General features: G+C 33.0%; 2 protein-coding genes across 2 annotated transcripts; both read left to right on the forward strand.

Moving 5' to 3' along the window:
* The first annotated feature begins 1,489 nt into the window (after positions 1-1,489).
* On the forward strand, positions 1,490-2,833 carry LOC145561877 (LOB domain-containing protein 37-like). Its single transcript, XM_081622003.1, has 2 exons — positions 1,490-1,807; positions 1,907-2,833. Exons 1-2 carry the CDS (start codon positions 1,624-1,626, stop codon positions 2,446-2,448), a joined length of 726 nt encoding a protein of 241 aa, XP_081478129.1. The 5' UTR covers positions 1,490-1,623; the 3' UTR covers positions 2,449-2,833.
* Positions 2,834-15,140: 12,307 nt separating this feature from the next.
* On the forward strand, positions 15,141-15,866 carry LOC145562924 (uncharacterized). The gene has a single exon (XM_081623342.1). It carries the CDS (start codon positions 15,141-15,143, stop codon positions 15,864-15,866), a length of 726 nt encoding a protein of 241 aa, XP_081479468.1.
* The last annotated feature ends 8,565 nt before the right edge of the window (positions 15,867-24,431 follow it).

Consider the following 24,431-nt stretch of genomic DNA (forward strand, 5'->3'; position numbering starts at 1 on the left):
TATTTCTAAAAGAATAATTCGTGGGCCTTACCTCTTTTGCTGATTGAATAGCTCCATCAAGAATATCATTAATCAAACCAAATTGCATGTCTCACATCCAAAGAGATTGGATGATTTTTATTTTTTTTAATAAAACAGCATGGAATAACATAATTTGTTGATTTTGAAATGAGTATAATCTAGTATTTTTAGTGGTGGATTGCTCCCTTCCCCTCCTATTTTGTGCCTTTACTATTCCAAAACATTTGCTTACTTGATTTATTTTGTTATATGATCCATCCTACATATGTGAATTAATAATCACACGTACATTTATATTAAAGATAAGGAGGGCTTAAAGAATCCAGGGAATTTAAGATGATAAATTTTGTGATTTAGTCTCGTAAAAAAAAAAAAAAAATCGTAATATTATTGTGACATAAAAGAAACACTACTTTATATCGAGTATTAATAGCAATAAGCTAATATTACTATTGTGGAAATTAGAAAGTTCATATCTTTCATGATGTGTCATGCACATGAGAAAAATTGATCAATCGGTGTGATGTGGGCGTGTGGGGTTAACTACTTGTAATTATGTCCATAACAAGTTCAAGATACCAACAATAAAATGTAGACCTTAATATGTAAACTAAATTTCTATGATAACAAAGAGAATATATTTATTAAGCACAAATTATAATTATTCAAGGATCATGCTCAAAACCTCAAACTATAATTAATTGGGGGTATTATTTGAAACGTGATGTTGATGTAAACCTTAGTAACATCAACAAATATAGAGTATCTACATCATGCGAAAAATGTGATCATACAATGAAAATGTTAAAATGAAATTTTATATCAAAATTGTAATTTACTTGAATAGATTCCTTGATCCTAATAAAATTGTAAAGAAAGTACAAAGATTGGATAGTCAAATGTGAATAGTTGAACTCAAACACTGTTTTTGTTAAAAAGAATGGAAGATCTAGATAGATCATGAAAGTGGCATTTATTTAGGAATGTCAAAGTATAGGAAGACGTGAATAGTTAGCAATGAATAAAACCTTCCAACAAGAAATATATAAAATTTGAATATTTTAAATTTTTTTTTTTTTTTTTTTTAAAAAAAAGAAAGCAAGTTGATTGGGGTTCATTCTCCTTGGGTGGAGGAAGTGGGAAGGAATCCAACGGTGGACTCTCTTTCTCCATTTGCGGAGAAACGCGGCCGTTTGCCCTTCTCTCCCCCCAAGTCTTTTGGAATCTGACCCCTTTTCTTTTTTCTTTTATTTATGTATCCTTTTTTACTTATTAAATTAAATTAAATAAATAAAAAAAATAAAACACAAATTGCCCCCTTCTTTCTTGTTAAAAACTCACAAACCACATTACCACCCCACCACCAAACTAACTCAACCCTTGGGTTAACTTAACCTAACCCAAGTACCCAACCCATCTCTCAACTTTGTTTCTCTTCTCTTAAATCTATAAATCTCCCTTGTTCTGCTCCCTTCACACCCTATTATTCTCCCCTTTCTCTTTCTTTTTCTCCAAGTTTTTATAACAACCTTCTTTCTTCTTCTTTCTAGTTAATGCACCTAACTTGTTAATTTATTATTTTCCTAAGACAACCAAACAAAAATGAGTTGCAATGGTTGCCGAGTTCTTCGAAAAGGATGCAGCGAATCTTGCATCTTAAGACCTTGTCTTCAATGGATTGACACCCCTGAATCTCAAGGTCACGCCACTGTCTTCGTCGCTAAATTCTTTGGCCGTGCCGGTCTCATGTCCTTCATCTCCAACGTCCCTGACTCTCAACGCCCTGGTAAGGACTTGTTAATATAAGCATTAAATATATTTCCTAAAAATATTTCTCGACCAATGTTTATTAACTGTTTTTTTTTTAAAAAAAAATTAATTTCAGCTCTATTCCAGTCTCTGTTATACGAAGCATGCGGCCGAACCGTGAACCCCGTAAGTGGCGCCGTAGGATTACTATGGACAGGAAACTGGCACGTGTGTCAAGCCGCCGTTGAAACCGTCCTACGTGGCGGAACACTCCGACCAATCTCCGAATTCCTTGTCGGAGTTCCGCCATCTCCGGTCCCGACAATTGTTGACGCCGATGACAATTCCGAGGTTGTGTGTCCCTCCAATTCTAACACCAACACGTGGCGGAAGCAGATTGGTGGATTGAACATGATGCACCAAGATGTTAACAACATTAAGAAATCACGGTCATCTCCACCACCTCCTAGGTTCACCAACAGTAAAAGGCGTAAAGAAGAAGATGATTATCACGTGAAACATCTCGATCTAAGCCTTACACCGCCGACTTTTCTCCACGCGCCGCCGCAACAACGGCCGGGAACGCCGTCGTTGAACTCCGAAGAATCGGCTACTACTGTCAGCTTCGAGAGTGATAATTACTACCAACCTAAACTCTTGAACTTGTTCGTCGGTTAAATAAAACGACGCGTTCTGGAGTAAACTTATTAACTTAGATCTATTTACAATTTACCCTCTTTAATTTAGTGGTGACTGCTGAGGAAATTTTGTGTTTGATTAAAAACAATCAGTGGAGTGGGATAAGAAGGTTATTTTCGGAAATTAGATTTTTCCGGGAAGATTTTTGTAAATGACCGGCGGCAAAGATTTCTCACCCTAAAATGCGGGGAAAGGAAGATGAATGCTGGGCGGCGTCTATTTTCTTCCTCTTTTTTAATTATTATTTTTTTTTTTTTAATTTTTGGGGTGGTTTCTCATTGGCTCGTCACTTTTTTTGATCTGTGACTATGACTACGTGTAAGTTTACGTATGAATAAAAATAAGAATTGTATTTTTGACTCAATTATTTTATTAATTCTTGTTGGTGTAGTAATTTTTAATCTTTAATTAATTTTTCTAATTATGAAAGGTGAGGTTGGTTGTTAATTTGGTAGTCTATCACAAAATAGCTATGAGCCTAAAATATTGCTTCCTTTGAAATGTGATTTATTTTCAATTAGGAGAGGTTGGAACATTAACTTTATGAATTACTTGTATTTATCGAAGTTGTACCTACCACTTTTTCTTTCTTTCTTTTTTTTTTTTTTTTTTTAATATGATATATTCATAGATTTTTCATCTTCACTCTACTCTGTTACTAGTAAATCTTTTAATTTGTCCGTCAAAAATAATCCTTAAAAAGTTACAACATTACCCTCTTGTAATAATGGTTTATTAGTTAACCATGGCAAGATAATAAGAAACGTGAATACTCCTCTTTAGGTGACTTTGTTTTGAAATGAATGACCATTCAAGTACAAAAAATAGTGTAATTTTACTCCCCACACTTGATAAGACTTGTGCATATCAAAATTTCGCTTAATTGATAAGGAATATGGGTTTATAAAAATAATCTTTAGCAATAGTGAGTTTTGCTCTTTAGCTTCCAACCAATCCTTGATCTTTGATCTTGTTGATAAGTTCATTGCATTGACTTGCTCATCTCTAAAGTACGAAGGGTGCCATCCCTAGTTAGTGGGAAACATTTTACTAAACCTTTTTGGATTTCATTACATCAACAAATACTGTTATTTATTGAAATTTGAAAATATATACTCCAATAATGATAGATTTCACAAGCTCCTCAATTTAAGAATTTGACTAGAACATTAGTGAGTAGTGATAGAGTTACTCTCATGAGAAACGCATTAAGAAAATGTGATTTCATAGTGTTAGCGTCAAAATCAAATATTGGAACAAAAAAGTCAATTATCAAAAATATCATTCGTGTTAATGTTATTGGACCAAAAAGTTCCACGATGATTTTGTATGGTTCCTTAAGCTCCATTTACCTAGATACTCCTCACAAAATTATTATGGAGTACTCCGTACAATATTAATTTCATTCAAGTAATAAAACTGAAATTGCGATATATATATTCCGTACTACGTATTTTTATTAAAAAAACATGTACTATGTACATAATTGTATTCGAGTGTGTCCAAATCAACCGATTTATTATAATAAACAAATCGATATAACTCGTTTAATCTGATAGAGGTTAAATTCAAGTTTTGGACGGGTATGGGTACGGGTAGTACTACAAACTACAAAGCTAGGGAGAGAGCAAATTAAGAGCCAAGTAGTAGTACGAAGAAGAAAGCGCGTGGAAAGAAAAGAAAATCTTGGAAGATAAATATTCGAAGATCACATTCTCAGCGTTGCAGGATTGTTGCGTATCGATCCACTACCTTTTAATATTATCCAAAAGGACGACTATCCACAGATTATAGCTGCATTTAATACACCCATTTTAAGAAAAAGCCCTTTTTCTTTTTTATAAAAATTCTAAGCTCCAAACTATTGGCTTTACCTCACGTTCAATTATAAGCTTCTCGCCTTTCGGCGGACAGCCTAACTTGGGTGACCTAAGAGAGAGAAATTCGCAACTTGTTTTATTTTCTAGAGAGAGAGAGTTTGTATGTATCATAAGACGGCTTTTGAAGGGTTGAAAGAGTCGTATTAATGGGGAAGGGGTAATAGTGTAATTTTGGAGGTAAGGGACCTACCAATTCTTTACACTTTAAAGCATCAAAGTGTATTTGGTATGGTACAAGTCACTTAATGATCAACTCTTTATCCAACACTCCCACTTGCTTCCAATTGTACGGTCCATGTCAGCGTTGATTTTGGCTGTCTCCATGATAACCATATACTAACCCTTCCCTCAACTGCTTATTTTGTTATCATCTTTTTTACCCCACCCACAAATCTACAATTATACAAGTAGAGATTGGTCGAGGCCAGTTAGGTACGATATAAAAATAGTCTCATTTCGTACGAGCTTATTATAAGTTTGATATGGAACATCGGTAGGCTATGGTTTCTACATAAACCTATCATGAGCTCACGTATTGGCTTATTCTTAGTTTGCATAAGTCAAATACAACACACAGTTATTTCTTGAATCTCCAAGCACAGCCTACTTAAGCATAAAACATGTTGACATATCATGTGAGCCTACACAATTCAGTTTGTGCCCACCTTTAAGCCTTTAAAACTATGAGAGGTATAACATGCTTAGTATATCAGGTGTCGTTGCAATTGTAACCCAAAGACATCCATTGTTAGATGCGTTGTAATTTAATTGTAATATGCACAAGGTAAAACCGATTGCTATACCTTATAATTCATGATATGTATAAGCATGTACTCTGTAACTATTCTTCAGAGTCCAACAAAAAAAATTTACAGTCAAATTTAACTATTGAAAAACAGAAAAAGATAAATAAATAAATAATATGAAACTTAGGAGTGATGCTAAGAATTTATATGGGTTAGTTAGGTACTTAAAGCCATCTATATATTCAATTAAGAAAAAACACTTAAAAGGGCTAAAAAGTTATAATGGTACAAGTAGTCTACTTTGGGTTCCTTTCCTCCATTTTGGGGATTGGTGGGCCAGCATAACACGTCAGATCTATTTGTCAAATTGTTATTTAAGTGTCCAAATAGATATTATTAGTCCTTTAGAATAACAAATAAGTCCAACACCCATGCCTAATTAATATTTTTTTAAAAAAAAATAACACATAAATAAGTTATCTTTTGCGCTATTTTCCCCTGCGATAATGCAGCGTCTCGCCGCATTTGCAGTGGGCCCAAACCAGAATTTAATTTCGTCAGCGCATTATCTTCCACCTTCTTCTCCTTTTGCTGCCTTCTTTTTGCTGCATATATATCACCATATCTCTCCCTATTATACCTTTTTTATGCTTAAATAATTGTTTTAATATAAGTGCATCTACCAAATCATGAAGTCATGCAAAAATAAAATTAAATTATGTAAAAGTGGATTTTAAATCTAGGAGTTTTTTTTTAAAAAAAAAACAAAAGTAATCTAAAGCATGTACAAATTTTGTTATGATATATTCAATATGTATTTTTAAAATACAGTTTTGAGTCATTACATATTTATAAAGACTAATTAATTTAATTAGTCAAAAATTAGATTCATTGATGTTCAAATATGTGTATTAGAAGTTATAGAAATGCAAATAGAAAAAGGAATACCCTCCCGCCCTACGTATATTGTTAATAATGTATGTTTAGTGGTAGAAATTCTATAGGAGTCAAGGCCTTACAAGTTATAAGCTATACAAACATTGTATGGGTCTCGTCATTTATTATAAGATGATAACCACACATATGATATACGTAGTACTTCATAATGTTAGTATGTGTCATACACACAACTATATAAGAGGTTGTTCCTAGTTTTCTGTTGCCACGCCACCGGCCTACTAAATGCATGTGACTTGTGATCCAAAATTGTAGAAATTGTTTTCAGCTCTCCTGTTATGTTTATAAGACTATGATTCCTATGTCCCATGTAATCCTTGGGTAATAAATTAGGGACCATAAAAAACTTGTCATTTGGTGTAGCTTAGAGATATTCTTAGAGCTTACATCAATTTCAGTTAGATCTTTGTAATTTTGGACCACAAATTACAAGTTGCTTTTTAAAGCCAATTCCTTGCATTTGGGGGATGTTGTCTGTCACCATCTTTTGGCGGGGTACATTAATCTAGCCTGTTATTTTGATTTCTTTGTCTAATTTTACAATCAATATATTTATCAAAATAATGGTCCGAATTATTATTGAATATATATATGTAACTCCAAAGGACAAAGTAGCTGGAATAATGAACATCCATATAACTCTAACAGTGACAAATTGACAATACTACGTCGAACATATATACGCTCGGCCCTCAATTGTCCACTGATTGAGAAAACAAATATCATGCATTGAGCCCACTGCACTAGTGCCTTCTCTCTTCTACTTAAATTATATCGATTTCAATTTTCAACAAATCAACACCCTATGATACGTTTTATTCAACTTATTTTGAATGAAATGACATAAATACATGAAGTACGTACTTGTAAGTAATAAGACCCCTAGGATATGTTTTATTCAACTTATTTTGAATGAAATGACATGAATACATGAAGTACGTACTTGTAAGTAATAAGACCATAGATAAATTACAATTATTTAATAATCAATTTTATCGTACAAATATTGGTGAATTAAAGTTATGTTTAGTTCATCTTATTTCTACTCCTTTTTTTTTTTTAATATGAAAATAAGTTTCGATAAATATTAATATAATTCATAAATTCAAATAAGATAAGTTTTATAAAGGGACATCAAAAAGAGCTACCTAAAGATAAAAGAAAACTACATTTTGACCCAATAATCAACTCATAAATACATAGTATTTGACAAATGTCTCATGATTCAATTCATGATTATCACATGTATTTGTAATATTGGTACAGGATTCATAATAATCACAACCACCCAATGACCATTCAAGTTTATATCATTTAAACAATTATTTTTTTAACAAACTAACGAATCTGGTTTAGAAATTCATAATGGACGTCATTATTACATTTCATCGTAGTTTTTGCACTTGTTAAAAATATACTTGTACGTTCAATAAAAGAAACTATTTAAGTACGAAGTACGTACTTCGTACCAATTAATAGATTATTAATGTGTATTATTAAATCAATAATGAATGTAGTTTTGCACTGATTAATCAAATTAAATCAACTAATCAAGTGGCCGGTATGTTTAAACAACCAAATTAATTACGGATTACGTAATACTTGGTACTAATTAATATTATAAAATCAATGTCTGAATCCAGCCCCTTGTTCAATTATTCTTAACTTAAGATGAAGGAAACCAATGGGCTTAACTATTAAGGTTAAGGAGACAGGAGGCTTAGGTTAACTGGTTAAGGAGGCAGAAGGCTCAATGTTTAGTGCAAAGGTTGCCAAAAAAAACTTTATTATTAAAATAAAAGCCAATAATAATAAAATTAATAATAAAGATTAAAATTCATAAAGAAATTAAAAATAAGAATCTTCGAATTAGTGAGGGGACTATGAATGAGCCAATTGCATAAGAACAACAACTTATTTAATGAGGGGCCCAAAAGGATGACCAAGTTATATTCTTATTAACAAATCAACTTATATAAGTAGTACTAGTGGCTCTACTATATTTATTGGAGGTTACATGAGCAATGGCCCATTTTTTGCTTTCTTTTATTTTTTTTATTTTATCTTATATGATTAACAATTGTAGAAAATCAGAATTATATAATGAGAATGTGACGCGGATTTCACCACCGTTCTCTATCGTTGAATTTAGACACCTACGACAAAATTTCCCAACTCCTGGGCTCAGATCTTGTCCTTCCATTATCCCTTTTTTTTTTTTTTTTGCACCAAATAAAAATATGTTAAATAATGATAACCCTTCTTTCATGTCATTGCCAATTAAGAAATAGTAAAATACGGACTAAATTAGAACTATTATTTATAATTTTTTTTGTAACAACATACTTTGTTTTATATAATAATATGCATTGATGAATGATGAGGTCTTAATTTAACGGTTATAATTGAGAACCTGCATATAATATATCATGGGTTCAAATTCCTCTTGTTAAAATAAAGGTATCAACATATGAGTTATGAAGTAGTAGACTAGTAGAATTATAGAAAATAGGTAAGACCGTAAGATTGTGACAATATATATTAAAACTAGACAAAAGGTGTCCTAAGACACTAAATGAATGGAGGAGAAATGAATGTAAGTATGGTACAAACTAGTACTACCTATTAAACATTGTAGAGGTAAAGACTAATCAGAATTATTGTATGTATCGTATCTCTTTTTATTTTCTCCCTTTTCATGGAGTTTGCCCTATACTACAAAAAACATAAGAGAACCATAATATTCTCACATACATTATTTTAGTTCCATCAAGTTTTCTCGCTAACTTTATCCAATTAAAAATTACGTTTTTTTTATAAAGACAATTATAGTAAAACGAAAAACCTAAAAAGAATAGTACTCCGTAGTCCGTACTAGGGAGTTAGAGAGTGGTGGTAAATTGTAGTACCACGACCGAGTTTTTAGGAGTAAGTGAAGAAGTACTCCGTATAATGCAACTTGAAAAATGCCAATTAGAAATTGACACGCAAGCAGAAAGTTTTGATTAAGATTATGATTTTGGGATGAAGCAATAAATAAAAGACCTTTTGAAGAAAAGCAAAGGCAAAGGCAAAGAGAGGTTGTACTGTCAACTGTGGTGGTGGATGACGCAACTCAATGTTACTTCCCCCCACCGCCGGGCCCCACCATGTGCTTCTCTTTAGATTCCCTCCGATGTTCCTTCCTCTATTCTTTGTTTTGCTTTCTTGAACATTTATGATCATCAACTAAAATACTAATTAATCATGAGTAAACAAACTTATACTATTATGTAACATAAAAAATATACATCTATATCGACGTAGTAATGAATGAGAAAGCCAGAAAGGTAAATCGTAGGGTAATAATATATGTAGTGTTTAGGGTTATATATAAGCATTAAAAATATTAAATGAAATTAAGTTGGAAATTCATGATAAAATTACGTACAAATCAGTGTAATTAATGTTAATTTATTATTAATATTTCTCTTTTTAGCTTATTATACATAGCCCTAAGGATTACATATATCATTACCCTATATATATCATGATAAAATCACGCGCAAATTGGTGTAATGAATTTTTTTTAACGATATACTTGTACTAAAGAGTTATCCCCTTAAAGAAAATGTTCTTCACTAGAAAAACCTACCTTCATTTCAAATATTCCTATTTTATTTTTACAATAGAATTTTCCATTCATACACTTGATTGAAGTACTTCGTATTTATCATCTTATAACATGAAATTTAATGTTTTGAAAAATCAAACCAAACTTCTTGGATAGTTATATCTTTTTGTACACTATAAATAAAAAAACATGGCAAAATTTTCTTAGGTATGACCATACAATGAATAGATAATATAAAGATAAATCAACAAGAGAAGAAAGAAGATAATGACAAGCAAATTGATGGTTGTCCAAAGAAATTAAACACTAAGCTAAGCAATTACGGAGTACTACCAACAATTGTTCAAGGCTTTCAACTGATTAGTACAATAGTACGATATCCCTCATTGCTTTTTAGATAAGAAAAGTGGAGACTTATCCAAATTTAATTTGATCTCATATATTTTATAATCTTGTTAATCAAAGGATTGCTTACTTTTTCTTGTTGCTGAATGGGTATCCAGGACTATGTACTATACTATGACCTGGAATTTTTGGTGCCCTTTGACGTGTTTTAAAGCCCTATCATTCTTCCATTTGTTTAATATCATAATAACTAACACCTAAATGAGAAATTAATACTCCATACTTTCATTGCTAAATTACTTCCTTCATTTCTTTTATTCGTCTCATTTGTCTTTTTAGTTGGTTTTCAATACTTTTATTTGAAATTTTGAACACATACATGTCTGAATTGATGTGATTAGTATGTGAAAATGAACATTACATCAAAATTTTTTGTATACATCCGATATACATTAATATTACTGTACATCGGGATAACTTTTATTGAATTTAGGGTAATTTTTGCACTTTTTTGAGTAACTTTTATCAATAAAGCATAAATAACTTTTATTTATATCAGGGTAACTTATATATACTGGGTGACTTTCATTCATTAAAGGGTAATTTTTAATCATTTTAAGGTAATTTTATAGCGGATGTACAATATAATCCAATTTTTTTAAATGTTTGCAATGTTACATAGTACGAATCATAATATGACAATAATGATCATCTTATATATATATATATATATATATATATATATATATATATATAAGGATGTGGAGTTGACTTGATGGTAGCACTCCCATCTCGTAACCTTGAGGTTACGGGATCGATCCTTGCCCCAGCATATGCTGGAATTTCCCCCGCCCCCCGTTGTACCCGCCCTTGTGGCTCATATGAATCAAAAAAATATTGGAGGAAAATGATCATCTTATATATTCGTATGTAACATTAGTAATCTAAAATTAAAGTTTTCAAGGTGTGAAAATATGCCAAAACATATCTTACGTAAAATTGGGTCACTGATATGTTTGTCTACTTCAAGGTTCATCAATAATGTTTAACTATGAAAAAAACCTTACAAAAATGAATTGTATCTAGCCATTAGCAGTTAGCTATCGTAGCTTTTGTCGTCAAATTGGTTACTCAATTGCAGTATCAAATAAAACTTCAAGTACTCCTATTGTTTAGTGTAAAGCGGACAAAACTATGCGTGCCTAACTTGCTCGCCTACTGTTTTCCACGTCTGAAGGATTAATCAGGAATTTAGTCTTTTGACAAAATTTCCACTCAAATTTCACGTAATAGATATTATAAATTTTCAGCCATGAAATACAATTCATTTTTTTTTTGAATGAAATGAAATTTTTTGTAGTTAATAAATTGAACTATGTACTCAATGATACTCCGTATTCATCTAATGTAAGGAGTATGAAGTATTAATTTTTTCGAGCAAAAATTATAAAACACAAAGTCGTGAATGAAGACATTCAAAGCACGTATACGCTTTATGAAAAATTAAAAAAAAAAAAAAAATATCACTTCTTCCTTTAAGGTTTGGATACCTTAAATTTCAATTGAGACATCACTAAAAGAACAAATTTATTTAAAGTTGTTATTGAATTGGCAAATGCTGATCTGAACATGACGTACCTCAAATAATTGACTACGAGTAGACCAGTAACATACATACTATAAGTGGTTTGTATAGAGCTATATCAAATTATTTGTCCCCTTAATACGTGGATGACTAATGAAGGATTCAACGTTAATTACCAAAAGTTGTCGATTAGTCACCTCCGTAAAGTATCAAGTTTAATGGTTTTTAATTTGATGAGATGTGAGAGTGTGATTTAACGAGGGAAAAGAACGAACCATACATTAAAGCCTAGAATGATTATTAGTGAAAGTGAAAATGATTTTACTTTTTAATTTACCTGGCCACTTAACAAATAATAAGTTTTAAATTTTAATTCATACGGGTCTATAGAAAACATTATGTTGTAAAAGTTTCTTCAATGTTTTAACTAATAAATGCTTATATCCTTACTTCTATACACCGTATCACTGTTATTTATAGTGTTAGATACAAGTGTGAGTATGTTTGTTAATGCTAAAAGATAAAGTAAAGACCGTTTGATTATATACCAAATGAGCTACTTCTATTAAAAATTGATTTTAAGAAATTTGTCAGCGTGCCTTATCTCACCTCCATTCCTAACATATGTATAGGTCTTGCTCAAGATCGATGACTATATAGTACATACATTCAATAATATGTCCTCAACTCCTCATACTTGCATTGTAATAAAAAGGGAAAGGTTTATGGAGCATCAATTAATGTTTCAAATACTGAAGAAGTTGGATCGGCTAGATCTACAACAGGTGATCTTAAGGAAGAATGAATTCAACAACGAAATTTATCCCGTATTCATCCTACGATTCTCAGTCAACAATTGTGTCATATCACCTTGCCCCCTTGGCATGCATCTTAATAAATACTCGTATATTGTACATTGATGGTCACACAATTTAATTAAAAGAACCTCAACCGTAATATCCTTACTCTTCTTTCTTACCAATGATTTATTCATATTGTTATAAATTCTATTAATCCTTTAATTTCTTACCCTAAGTACATGCTAATGGGTCATGAGGCTAGCTAAAGCTTAACCCCTCATACGTGTAATCGAATTTTCAAATTGTCAACCAAAAAATAGTATTGTACCTTTAGCTAGACTTTTGAAAATGAAAATGGCTGACTCACAAGCAACAAACAAGTAACATAATGATCATTCTCAAATCAAGCAACACTAAGAATGAACGATATATAGAATAAGAACATACTAGACTAATTGGTCAAAATGAAGTGGAGTAAGAGATCAAATTTTAAATGTCATTTTCTAATTTAAATTTCCCAATTATAATTTCATGGTCACTGTCCAAAAGAATCAGTATCTTTGGATTAAGTTGCTACAATAAGACTATGTTAACTTTCACCACTTATACATACAAATAAATACCCTTTAGTATTTCTGGAGAAACATCTGACCTTTCATGCAATTTATGGTCGTTTATAACAACACTTCACAATTATATTTTGTCCCTCTTTTATTATTTATGATTTATTTGGGACACTTATTCATAAAATTTAGGGGTTAAAACACATACTAGAACCTTCCAAGATTCTTTGTTTTACCAATTTAATGCAGTAATGCTATAATAAGAAACCTAATATGCTTGCCTTTGCTTATGCAAATAAATTTTCTTTAATTAATGACTTTGTTTATTAGTAAGAGCATCAAGCTACAAGGAAAATAGAATTTACTTTTAAGTTCATTTATATTTTACAAAAGATAGATTAAGGTAAGAGATTAGATTCCTAGCTTAAGTATAGACTTTCTTAATTTGATGCTAAACGTGTGATCAACACTAGTTTTAATTTACTTATCTTGTTTTCCGTTTCTGAGATTTTAAGTGAGTTGTTATTTGACCTTTGAACATACTCTAAAACCAAACAATAAAAATAAATAATGGGTGTTGCGTAATGAGAGATGTAATGTAAGTCGTGTTAATTAATAAAGTAACAAGTTAATAGTAGCCCCAAACTAATGTACTTGTATTGAACTTAAACGAACCTATCAGTGAATCAAAGAGGTACAAAACAAGAAGAAGAATAAGATGCGTACTAGTTGAGCTCCTGAGACAGAGGAAAGAATGGCATAAAGCAAGGACACGTGATAGGAGGCTACTTTCACGTGTAACGCCGCAGGACAAGACCAACGTAACAAAGATAGGATTAAAACGTACTTGATAACTTGATAAGAGAATATGCTTTGATTTGTGCGATGTATAAACCCATAACCCATGCATTTTCATCATTGAAAACTATAAATATAATGAAGATAGACAATGCATAATTATTATTTCCTTAAAAAAAAAAAAAAAAAAAAATTATTATGCATATATCTAAATTAATGTACTTTGTAATTTATAACTACTTGCTTATGATTGCACCCATAAAATCTGCCCATACTCTTTGTAGTTTAATAAAGTAATACTCAAATTCAATTTGGCTTCTACATCCTCCCATAATAACAAATTAATTTCATTGTCAATACTACTCTATCTTTAATGATTATAGTATTATTATTACTAGTACAAACTAAGAAGTACGGAGTGTTACTTTAATGTTGGAGGATTATATGATAAATGGAGCACGGATATTAAAATGACGACAACTAAGATAAATAAGTTTAATAAGTGAAATAGAAACTACTGATATTTAGAAAGGGAGGAAATTTATATACTTCGTACATAGTATATAGAAAAAAAAAAAAAAAAGGAATTTTTACCAAGAGAAAGAAATTACTACCTCCGTTAACTTTTAATTGCAACTTTCCTATTTTATATCTCACAAATGATACCCCAAAGTTATAACTAAAAGTTAACGGAAGTAGGGCATGTTCTCTTCAACTTATTTTCAATTCAGTTCAGTTCCTAATTTTTTTCTCTCATAAAATATTCAGTTCAGTTCAGAAATCAGAATAGCCCCGTAGTACCAAATTTGTAAGGTGACTTACATCTCATTAAGATGAAAAAAAAAAATTTCATATAGGTCATCAAATTGCTTTAAGTTTTTTTTTTTTTAAAAAAAAAAAAAGTTTACTGTTGCAAATTTGGGCCAATAGACATCTAGTTAGAAATCCCTTGCAATGTGGGCTTATCAGTATAGTAACCGAACTGAATTGTACTGTCAAAATATTTTTTTTTACCAAAAAATAAAAATAAAAATTGGGCCTATCTATGTCATTGGTTTGTAAAATTAGCCCATAAGCCATGTCGGGTCTTAAATTCTGGACCATGTGATGTGGGCCTGTTAACTAAAAGAGGAAACATTTGGTGAATGATTTAATTGATTATGAGACCCGATTTCAAAGGGGGCAAAAAAAAAAAAAAAAAAAAAAAACAAATATACTTCGTATAATCAAAGACATATATGTGTAAAAAGTCCCTCGTTAGGGTGAGTAAGTCCCAACCTAGGGTTTGTGAGTGACAGTCGATTTTTCTTCCAGAATTCATCAATTTGTCTATTTTTTTCACCATTGTTAATCGAAAATTCGTATGAACGTTAATCTGGGAAGTATGGGGGATGAGTTAATGAAAGAGTGGGAGAAGCTTCGTTTAACAGAGGACGAAGAAGTGGTATTAGGGGGGGATTATGTTGAAATTGTTAGTGACGATACAAAAGCAAAATTGAATCTTACACTGGTGGGGAAATTATGGACTATCAAACCATATAACTTGGAGGCTATGAAACGAACCTTGGCGAATGTTTGGAGGCTTAAGGAAAAATTTGCAATTCGGACTGTGGAATCGAACTTATTCGTGTTTCAATTTTTTTGCGAAGAGGACAAAGAGCGTGTGCTAGAAGGGAGGCCATGGTTTTTTGATGAGAAACTCCTTCTGTTACAGGAGGTTCAAGGAGACGAACAACCATCCGATATACTCTTCAAATACACGCCTATTTGGGTTCGTCTTCTCGACGTGCCCTTGAATAAGCGATCGCTGGAGGTGATGTATGATGTAGGGGAGTTCCTTAGGGGATTCTTGGAGATGGATGAGTCAGATCCTCTGCTATGGAGTGAGCATATGCGAATAAAGATTCAGGTTGATATAAACAAACCTCTACGACGAGGTCTCTTCCTTGCAAGAGGAAAAAATCAATCTCAGTGGATTGATTTAAAATATGAGAGATTGGCTGATTTCTGTTTCTTCTGCGGAAGACTTGACCATACTGAGAAAGAGTGCCAGCACAAGGAGCAAGAAAGTGCTAATGACTCAAAGATGGTCTATCAATATGGACCATAGATGCGGGCATCTCCGAAGAAGAAAGTTAGGGTCGATCTTGTTGACAAAGAATACGAGAAAGCATGGATAGACCGATTGAGAAATTCTGGAAATAATAAGAAGATGACATCCTACAATGACCCAAATGCTGTAAAGTTGGGTCTGATTGGAGCTGCAAGAAAACTAATGTTTGCTTCTCTAAGAAAGCCTGCTATTGGGGAAGAAAATAAGTCTTTAAAAGACAGGGAAGCGATGCTAGTGGCTGTCCCTGATCAGAGTGGCTCGAATTTGGTCTTGAGAACTATTGGGAAGGAGATGAGTGAGGGAAAAAAATAAGAAAAAACAGATGAATGAAGAGGAGAGAATAAGGAAGTTGAGTGAGGATGAGAATAAGTGTAGCCAAGAGGAAGGGCAGGGGGGTGAAGGAAAAATAAGGGAAACACGGGGGGTAATGTTACCAGGAGCACAGGAGGGGAAGCTAGGTGAGACAAAAGGTGATATGAGGGAGGATGTATCCCCTGTTGAAAAAGGAAGAAAACTCAGAAAAGTGATGATTCTGAAGGGTGATAGAAAAGGAGTAGTGGAGAATTCTCTGGCAGGAAGTAAGAGGGGTATGAGGGAGGAGGAGATAGAGGAAGATGCTATGATGACAGATGACAATCTCACTGATGAGCGATATAAAAAGCGCAGGACTGATTCTTTCTCACAAGATGTGGCGGGCCCCACACCATGGGCTCCGGTGAACAATGAATTACGCACTATGCTGGAATGTGAGAGGTTTGGGGAACACCTCTGTTAATGCCTTAAAAAATGTAACATTTCTTGAAAAACCCCAGCTGTTGTTTATCTCAGAGACTAGACTGAAGGGCCACGAAATGGATAAAATAAAACTAAAGCTAAACTTTAGTAACTGTTTTGTTGTTGATTGTGCTGGTGAGGGAAGGAAGAGAAGTGGGGGCCTAGCATTGTTGTGGAAAGATAATTTGGATGTGGTCGTAAAATCTTACTCCTTGAACCATATAGATGCGTGGGTAAATGCGATGATAGATGGAGGGTGGAGGTTTACCGGCTTGTATGGCCATCTTGAGGACGATAAAAAGTATAAAACAGGGCTGCTCTTGGAGGCTCTACATAACTCAGATAAGGGGCCATGGTTATGTGGGGGAGATTTAAACTTGATGCTTATGTCAAGTGAGAAGAAAGGAGGGACCGAGTTTGATGTAGCAGAGGCTGAAATTTTGAGAAGAGCTATTGATGGATGTGAGCTGGAAGATTTAGGCTTTGTAGGGCATGATTTTACTTGGACAAATAATAGGGGAGGTGAACGTAATACCCAAGAACGTCTTGATCGTTTCTTGGCAAATAAAGAATGGAAAATGCGTTTTTCAGGTTCATTTGTGTCCCATCTGTCAAAACGCAAATCTGATCACCTACCTATTTTGTTGTGTATTGATGAAGGAGTTGGCAAGCAAAAAAAGAAAAAGAAAATCAGAAAATACAGGTTTGAGGAGATGTGGCTTAAAGATGATATGTGTGGGGATATTGTAGCAAATTCTTGGAATATAGGTGGTGATTTGTGCTAAAAAATTGCCCATACTTCTCTTAATCTGAGTGCTTGGAGCCGCAACAAATTCGGAGACTTCATAAAAGAAATGCAAGACTGTAGAAATCGGATGGAGTCGTTAATGAAGGAGGACCAAACTGATGAAATAATAGCACAAATGCGGGCATTTGATAGTAGGATGGATGAGTTGGAAAATAGGGAGGACTTATATTGGAGACAACGGAGTAGGCAGGACTGGCTTAGGAACGGAGACAAAAATACAAAATTTTTCCATCAAAAAGCTAGTCAAAGAAAGGAGAGGAATCATATCCGTCAAATAAAAGATGCTGCGAATAATGTCTACAAGGATGAAGAACAGATCTCGGAGGTGCTGGTGAAACACTTTGATGATTTGTTTGCGTCAGGGGGTCAAGGTGAGGCGGAATGTGTTATAGACAAGGTTGATACAAAAATTTCAGAGACTCAATTTTCTGATTTAGCAGCTCCTTTCACCGGTGAAGAAGTGCGTGAAGCTCTATTCCAAATGCATCTAACTAAAGCCCCCGGACCTGATGGTATGTCTGCAATATTTTTTCAAAAATTTTGGCATATTGTTGGTGATGATGTGATTAGAAATACCCTGAATATTTTAAATAATGTAGGTGATATAGGTTCTACTAATCAGACTCACATAGTTTTAATTCCGAAAAAAAGAGTGTGAGTCTCCTGTTGATTTTAGGCCTATACGTCTGTGTAATGTGTCGTATAAAATTGTATCAAAAGTGCTGGCAAACAGACTTAAAAAAGTACTACCTACTATTATTAGTGAGTCCCAGAGTGGTTTTGTCCCGGGTAGATTAATCACAGATAATATTCTGGTTGCATATGAATGCTTTCATTATTTGCGGAAGAAAACTTCTGGAAAAAAAGGTTTCTTGGGGCTAAAACTTGATATGAGCAAAGCATACGACAGAGTTGAATGGGGCTTTTTGGAGAAAATGATGAATAAATTTGGCTTACCGGAGGTTATTGTGAAAAACATTATGAATTGTGTGTCATCGACCTCTTTTGATGTCTTGGTGAATGGGCAACCCTCTAGGAAATTCAAGCCTAGTAGGGGCCTCCGGCAGGGTGATCCTCTTTCCCCCTTTCTTTTCATTATGTGTGCAGAGGGGTTATCTGCTTTTCTTTGGGATGCAGAAAAGAAAAAGCTCATTCATGGTGTTAAAATTGGAAGACATGTTGAACCAATTTCGCACCTATTTTTTGCGGATGATAGCCTCCTTTTTGTCCGGGCAAATGAAGAGGAAACTGATCAGGTTCTTGACATTCTTTCAACCTATGAGGTGGCGTCGGGTCAGAAACTGAATATGGAGAAATCGGAAGTGTCTTTTAGCCGAAACATTGATCTTGAAAGGAAGAATATGTTTCAGATGAAGTTATCTTTTAAGGCTGTCGAAGGACATGATAAATATTTAGGTCTCCCGACTTACATTGGGGGCTCTAAAAAAAATTGTATTTCAGAGTATTCAGGATTAGGTCTGGAAGAAGCTCAAGGGGTGGAAAGAAAATTTTTTATCACAAGCGGGCCGGGAAATCCTTATCAAGTCCGTGGCACAGGCTATCCCTACATATGCAATGCAATGTTTTACTATCCCGAGCAGCATCCTTAATGTGGTGGAAAGATTGTGCCGGAATTTTTTCTGGGGTCAAAAAGGGGAAGAAAGGAAGATTTATTGGGTAGCATGGAATAAAATGTGTCGGGCGAAAAACCAAGGTGGGTTGGGTTTCCGAAATATGCAACTTTTTAATAAGGCAATGCTAGCAAAACAAGCGTGGAGAATTGTGACAAATGAGCACTCGTTGATGTCACGAGTTTTGAAGGGTAAATATTTTCCCCACTCAAATTTTTTTGATGTTAAGCCATCGTCAAATATGAGTTTCACTTGGAGGTCGATTTTAAGTGTCCGGGGCGTGATTGAAAAAGGAGCTAGAAAGATGATTGGAAAAGGAAGCACTATCAATATATGGGATGATCCTTGGGTCCCAAATTTGCCTGATTTCCGCATTTTATCAAGCAAAGAGGATGGGGAACATTTGCCAAAGTTTGTCTGCGAGCTGTGGGAGGACAAAAGGTGGAACCTGAGTATGCTAAATGAGCATTTCACGCAGAGGGAAGTTAAAGAAATTTGCAGCATCCTGATTCCCATGTATGAAGAAGAGGATGGATGGACATGGCATCACTCGAAGAATGGTATGTATAATGTTCGCAGCACCTACAACCTGCTGGTAGAAGAAGAGCAAAGAGAGAAGGCGTCCTCGTCTGCAGAGGTCACTCCTTTTCAATGGAAGGCAGTATGGAAAGCTCGTGTCCCTCCCAAAGTGAAGATGTTTGCGTGGAAATGTGCTAAAAATGGGGTTCCAGTAAGAAGCAACTTGGTGGCCAGAGGCATGAGTGCTGATAGTATATGTCCTATGTGTGGAAATGGAGAGGAAACTCTAATGCATATGTTGCTCTTATGTCCAGATGTGGCGTCAATTTGGAGATATTCAGCTTTGCGTCTTGATACTCAGGTGGAAGGATGTGTTAATTTTCGTAGCTGGTGCTCAAGTATGGAAGGAAAAATTAAGGAGAGCATTTGGTGGGACATTTTTTGGAGCTTGGCGTGGGGGGTATGGTTAAGAAGAAATGGGTGGGTGTTTGAAAGGAAAATGAAACCTGCTACAGATATCATCCATAAGGCTATGAGCCTTGTTGGTGAGTACGAAAATGCACTTGAAAAGGGCACAATCAACCAGCCCCTGCAGGTACTTGGTTCGAGTTGGAAGGCTCCTGGAAATGGGCTGTATAAACTCAACTCGGATGTTGCAATTCTTGGGCAGCAACAATTTGGGTTTGGAGGGGTGCTGAGAGATGCAGCAGGTGATGTGTTGATGGCGTGCTGCTGTGTCTCAGTTGGGGAGGTGGAGGTTGATGTGGGTGAAGCAATGGCGATGCGACAGTGTGTCTTGTTCTCTAGGGAAGCAGGCTTCAATAAGCTCATTCTCGAGACTGATAATCTGAAGTTGCTCCACCACATGAAGAAAGGCGTCACTCTTCCGAATGCGTTTGGAAATATGGTGAAAGATATCCTTAAGCTTGTTTCCGATTGCCATTTTGTCTCCTTTTCTTTTGTTAAGAGATCCGGAAATAGTGTAGCGCATAGTTTGGCAAAACTAAGTAGTAAGTATGATGAATGTCGTATTTGGCTTGAAGAGTATCCTAGTGAGATACATGATGCTATATGTACTGATTGTGACTCTATGATGGAGTAATAAAATGCTTAGCTATTGCTGGTTGTCAAAAAAAAAAAAAAGACATATATGTAATATTATTACGGAGTACTCAATTTACTTGTCGTGTATTCCTCCAGAATTACTTAGCCAATTGCCTTAATAATAGACTAATATTTAAACAGACATTGGGAGTGATACGTGTCACATCCTGGTGCTGTTTTTTCCCTCTCAAAACTTCCCTTTCCTTTTTAATTTTTTTTGTTAATATTTGATTCTATAATAAAATCATTTCAAATCTTTTATATTATCTTTATGACAGATATATTCCTTTTTACTTGTTGTTCATAATTTTTCTATACACACTTACCTAAATAATTATTCCAATTTCTTTTTAATTATCTTTTAAATGGGGTGTTATTAGATTTGCCAAAAAAGTAATAATATTGATTCATATAATAGATCTAACATAAATTACTTTAACACATTACTTAAATTAATTGTTTTTCAAATACCTCTATCTAATATTTTATTTCAATTTCAATATAACTATATATTCAAATTAAATACAATTTTATTTCTGAAATTTTACTACTACGTATATATTATTACAAATTAAGGATTTATACAATATAGTATGACTATAAAATAAATGTTGTGTTTGACAATTATATCTATCATATGTCTAATTCTAGGAAAAGTTAAATTTTTTTTTTTTTTTTTGTTTGTGTAAATTACGTAATTTTATATGTAGAGCATCAATCCATATATAGAAAATCTAATAATATGGATTAGTGTTGCCCAATTATTGATTATTTTTTGCCTAAATGATCAAAGTGGTATTTATTTCCATATAAATGATTTTTTTAGGTATAAAAGGTGATATATTATTTGTAATTAATATATATGTGTGTGCGCGCGGACTTTTTGTGCACTTTTGCTAATAGTTTTAGTGCATATTTTTAGTCTGTTGTTTGATAAATTATGTTTTTAGATGCATTTATAAATAAGTATTTACTAATATGGCCACTAGACCTGATCAAACTAAGTGCCCCGCCTGGAAAAATTCTCAGGTTTGGGTACCCTAAAAAATCCATTTTGATTAATTTTTTGCTTTGCCTATTAATACAGATTATGACATTATAATTTCTATATATTTTATGTGCATGTTTTATCAAATTTTATTTGTTGGATATAATTAAATTTCTTATTAAAAAATTAGACTTACCGTGCATGGCACGGGTCTTGATATAGTAGGTTTCAATTTAAGAGACTAGGTGAAGAAAAGACATCCTAATGCAAGCTTCTCAATATCAAATTTAAAACAAGTATATAAATTGCTTATATAAAATTGCTATACGAAGCATATTAGAGCAACTCTAATGGTTGTAGTTAGGGACTTACTTGCAATATTAAATAATCCCTAGCTACTAGCTTAACCATTAGAAAATGCAATTAGTTTGGCTACAAGCAAATTAGCTTTGTCAAGCTAATTTGCTTGGAAAAAAAACTTGTTAAAATAAAACAAATTAGATAAATAAAATAAAATTTATTAACGTAAATTAAGGAGGTGTGGACCATTTAAATAGTAAGCTATTAGCTAGCCATTGGAGCTAAAATGACAATCAGCTTAAAAGCTTATGTGGCATGACAAGCTAATTTGACAATTAGCTTGCCATTAAAGTTGCTCTTATTATCTACATTTATATTTTTATCCACATCTCTTGTAATTAAAAATGAATTCAAATTAATTCAAAATATGAGTGTGTCGAAAGAATACTTGATCGTAATATTGTTGTTGACTTCTGTTTACTTGAACCTGCATCCGTCTTGGGATGGCAACAATAATTTGACCTCACTTTGTTGTCACAATTCATAAATGAAATTCCCTCGCTAATTATGATAGATGCTTTGCTCAAATTATTTTGAGAAATCAGATTTATAAGAAAATATAGTTAGGAATTAGGATTTCGGAGAATATTATATATTGACAAACTTTAGATAAGACGCGTGTACATTAAATGTTGTGCATTGGGTATAAAGTCATCATAAGATGGTCAGACTCATCACTCATATATGTACATAATTCACACTGTTTGTCTTCAATCTCTTCATGTAGATAACCTAGTTTAAGGCGTATTTAATTAGAGTAATTAATATGAGAAAAACACTCCAAATTTATATACCATGTGTGTGTAAGCCTTTTCTATCAATGACCAAAACTTTCATTATAACCCATTATGTGGTAATATAAATTTATAAAGACCACGTAATTTCAAAGGATTTGACGATTGCATTATCATAAACATTATCGCTGTAAAATTACATATAAATTCATTCTTATTAGCTTCACTTAGTTGAGTTGTACTCCATAATTAACTGCTCTACCAGTCAACCAACCAGGCTAGGCCTTACAAGTGTCATACAATAATTTTTTTTTAGTCAATTTTCATATATAGCTAGAGACTAGAGTTATTGAGTAAAGTAATAACACTACGTACTACTAGTAATTAATCCTAATTAATTGCTAAACAACCAATGGCAATGATTACTCTAGTCCTTTTGTAGTTGCCAAGTATAGCCAAGAGCCAAATATAACAACTAGCTTCGTCTAGAATTTGACGAAATAGGTAATCTTTTAGCTAGCACACCAAAGTTCTATGAAGTTCTTGTCTGTTTTCTTTTGTTTTCGATATGATATAAGTCGTTCAATGTTTAAATAAAATGTTGGTCCAGTGAATATATATGGTCGTCTCTTGTTAAGATGGGTATCTTGTGCACATGCTTGAATTCATAAATTCAAAGCATGCAAAAGATTAAATGAACTATTAGTTCTTTTACTGCAACAACGATTATTCCTGTAAAAGTTACAAAGTATGCACATAGTGTTTAGGTTTTACATAGTGTGTCTTTTAGTTCTTGTATGTCTAGGATTTGGAACCCTTTTCAATGATACTACTTTTTATAGATTTTTTGTGATTTTAACATTACTTGATTCTCATTATATGGATCAACATCAGATTCTGTTATTTCACTTAATCGTCAATCCGTAGTATGAAATTCATATACGGAATACAATTCTATACAAAGTATATATATGCTATATTTTATTTAAATTTTAGGTTTTATGTATTTTAAATAAATTTGTTTATGTGTCGGTATATAGCTAAATTTATTTTGTGATACTAATCAATACTTTTTGATTGACTTACTTGAAATTCTTTGTACTAACCAACCTAATTTATTTAAATGATTAAGCATTTAAGCATGTCAAGAGTGTCAAGATTTTGAAGTTTGAACCCTTATATCAACTTGCTTAATTTAAAGCAAGGTTTAATCAAAGAAAACTAATAACAATAAATAGATTATTTCTTATACTCAATCTGTTATTTAGCAATATTGTTAGATATTTGACAATTCAAGTATCTAATTTTGTACCTTTTTTTTTTGGGAAGGAAAACGAGGAAGGCTTTATTAATTCATAGGAGGAAAATCAGAGGAAATTACATCCAAGAGCCACACAGGTCATTAAGCCCGTTTCCAGAGTCGGTGAGCCACCTCATTACATATCATTCAATAAGAAGTTTGGTTAGTTAACCATATATATATATCTCATTATTCAGTGTCTTATATTAGAAAAAATAAGTTCATATCAAACATTATTGTTATATTTGTGATTTCATGCTTTAATTTTATAATAAAATACTTAGGAAAAATACATATGTAAAATATATAAATTAATACAAGTCTAGTATCTAAATTGTACCTTA

This window comes from Chenopodium album, chromosome 10 (assembly GCF_948465745.1).
Source record: "Chenopodium album chromosome 10, dcCheAlbu1.1, whole genome shotgun sequence".
NCBI lineage: Eukaryota > Viridiplantae > Streptophyta > Magnoliopsida > Caryophyllales > Amaranthaceae > Chenopodium > Chenopodium album.

What these genes read in the sequence shown, in the direction of transcription:
- LOC145561877 (XM_081622003.1), top strand. Translation starts at nt 1,624, where the DNA reads ATGAGTTGCAATGGTTGCCGAGTTCTTCGAAAAGGATGCAGCGAATCT. An exon ending in CCCTGACTCTCAACGCCCTG is followed by an intron (nt 1,808 to 1,906) that starts GTAAGGACTTGT and finishes AATTAATTTCAG; the next exon opens with CTCTATTCCAGTCTCTGTTA.
- LOC145562924 (XM_081623342.1), top strand. Translation starts at nt 15,141, where the DNA reads ATGGGGGATGAGTTAATGAAAGAGTGGGAGAAGCTTCGTTTAACAGAG.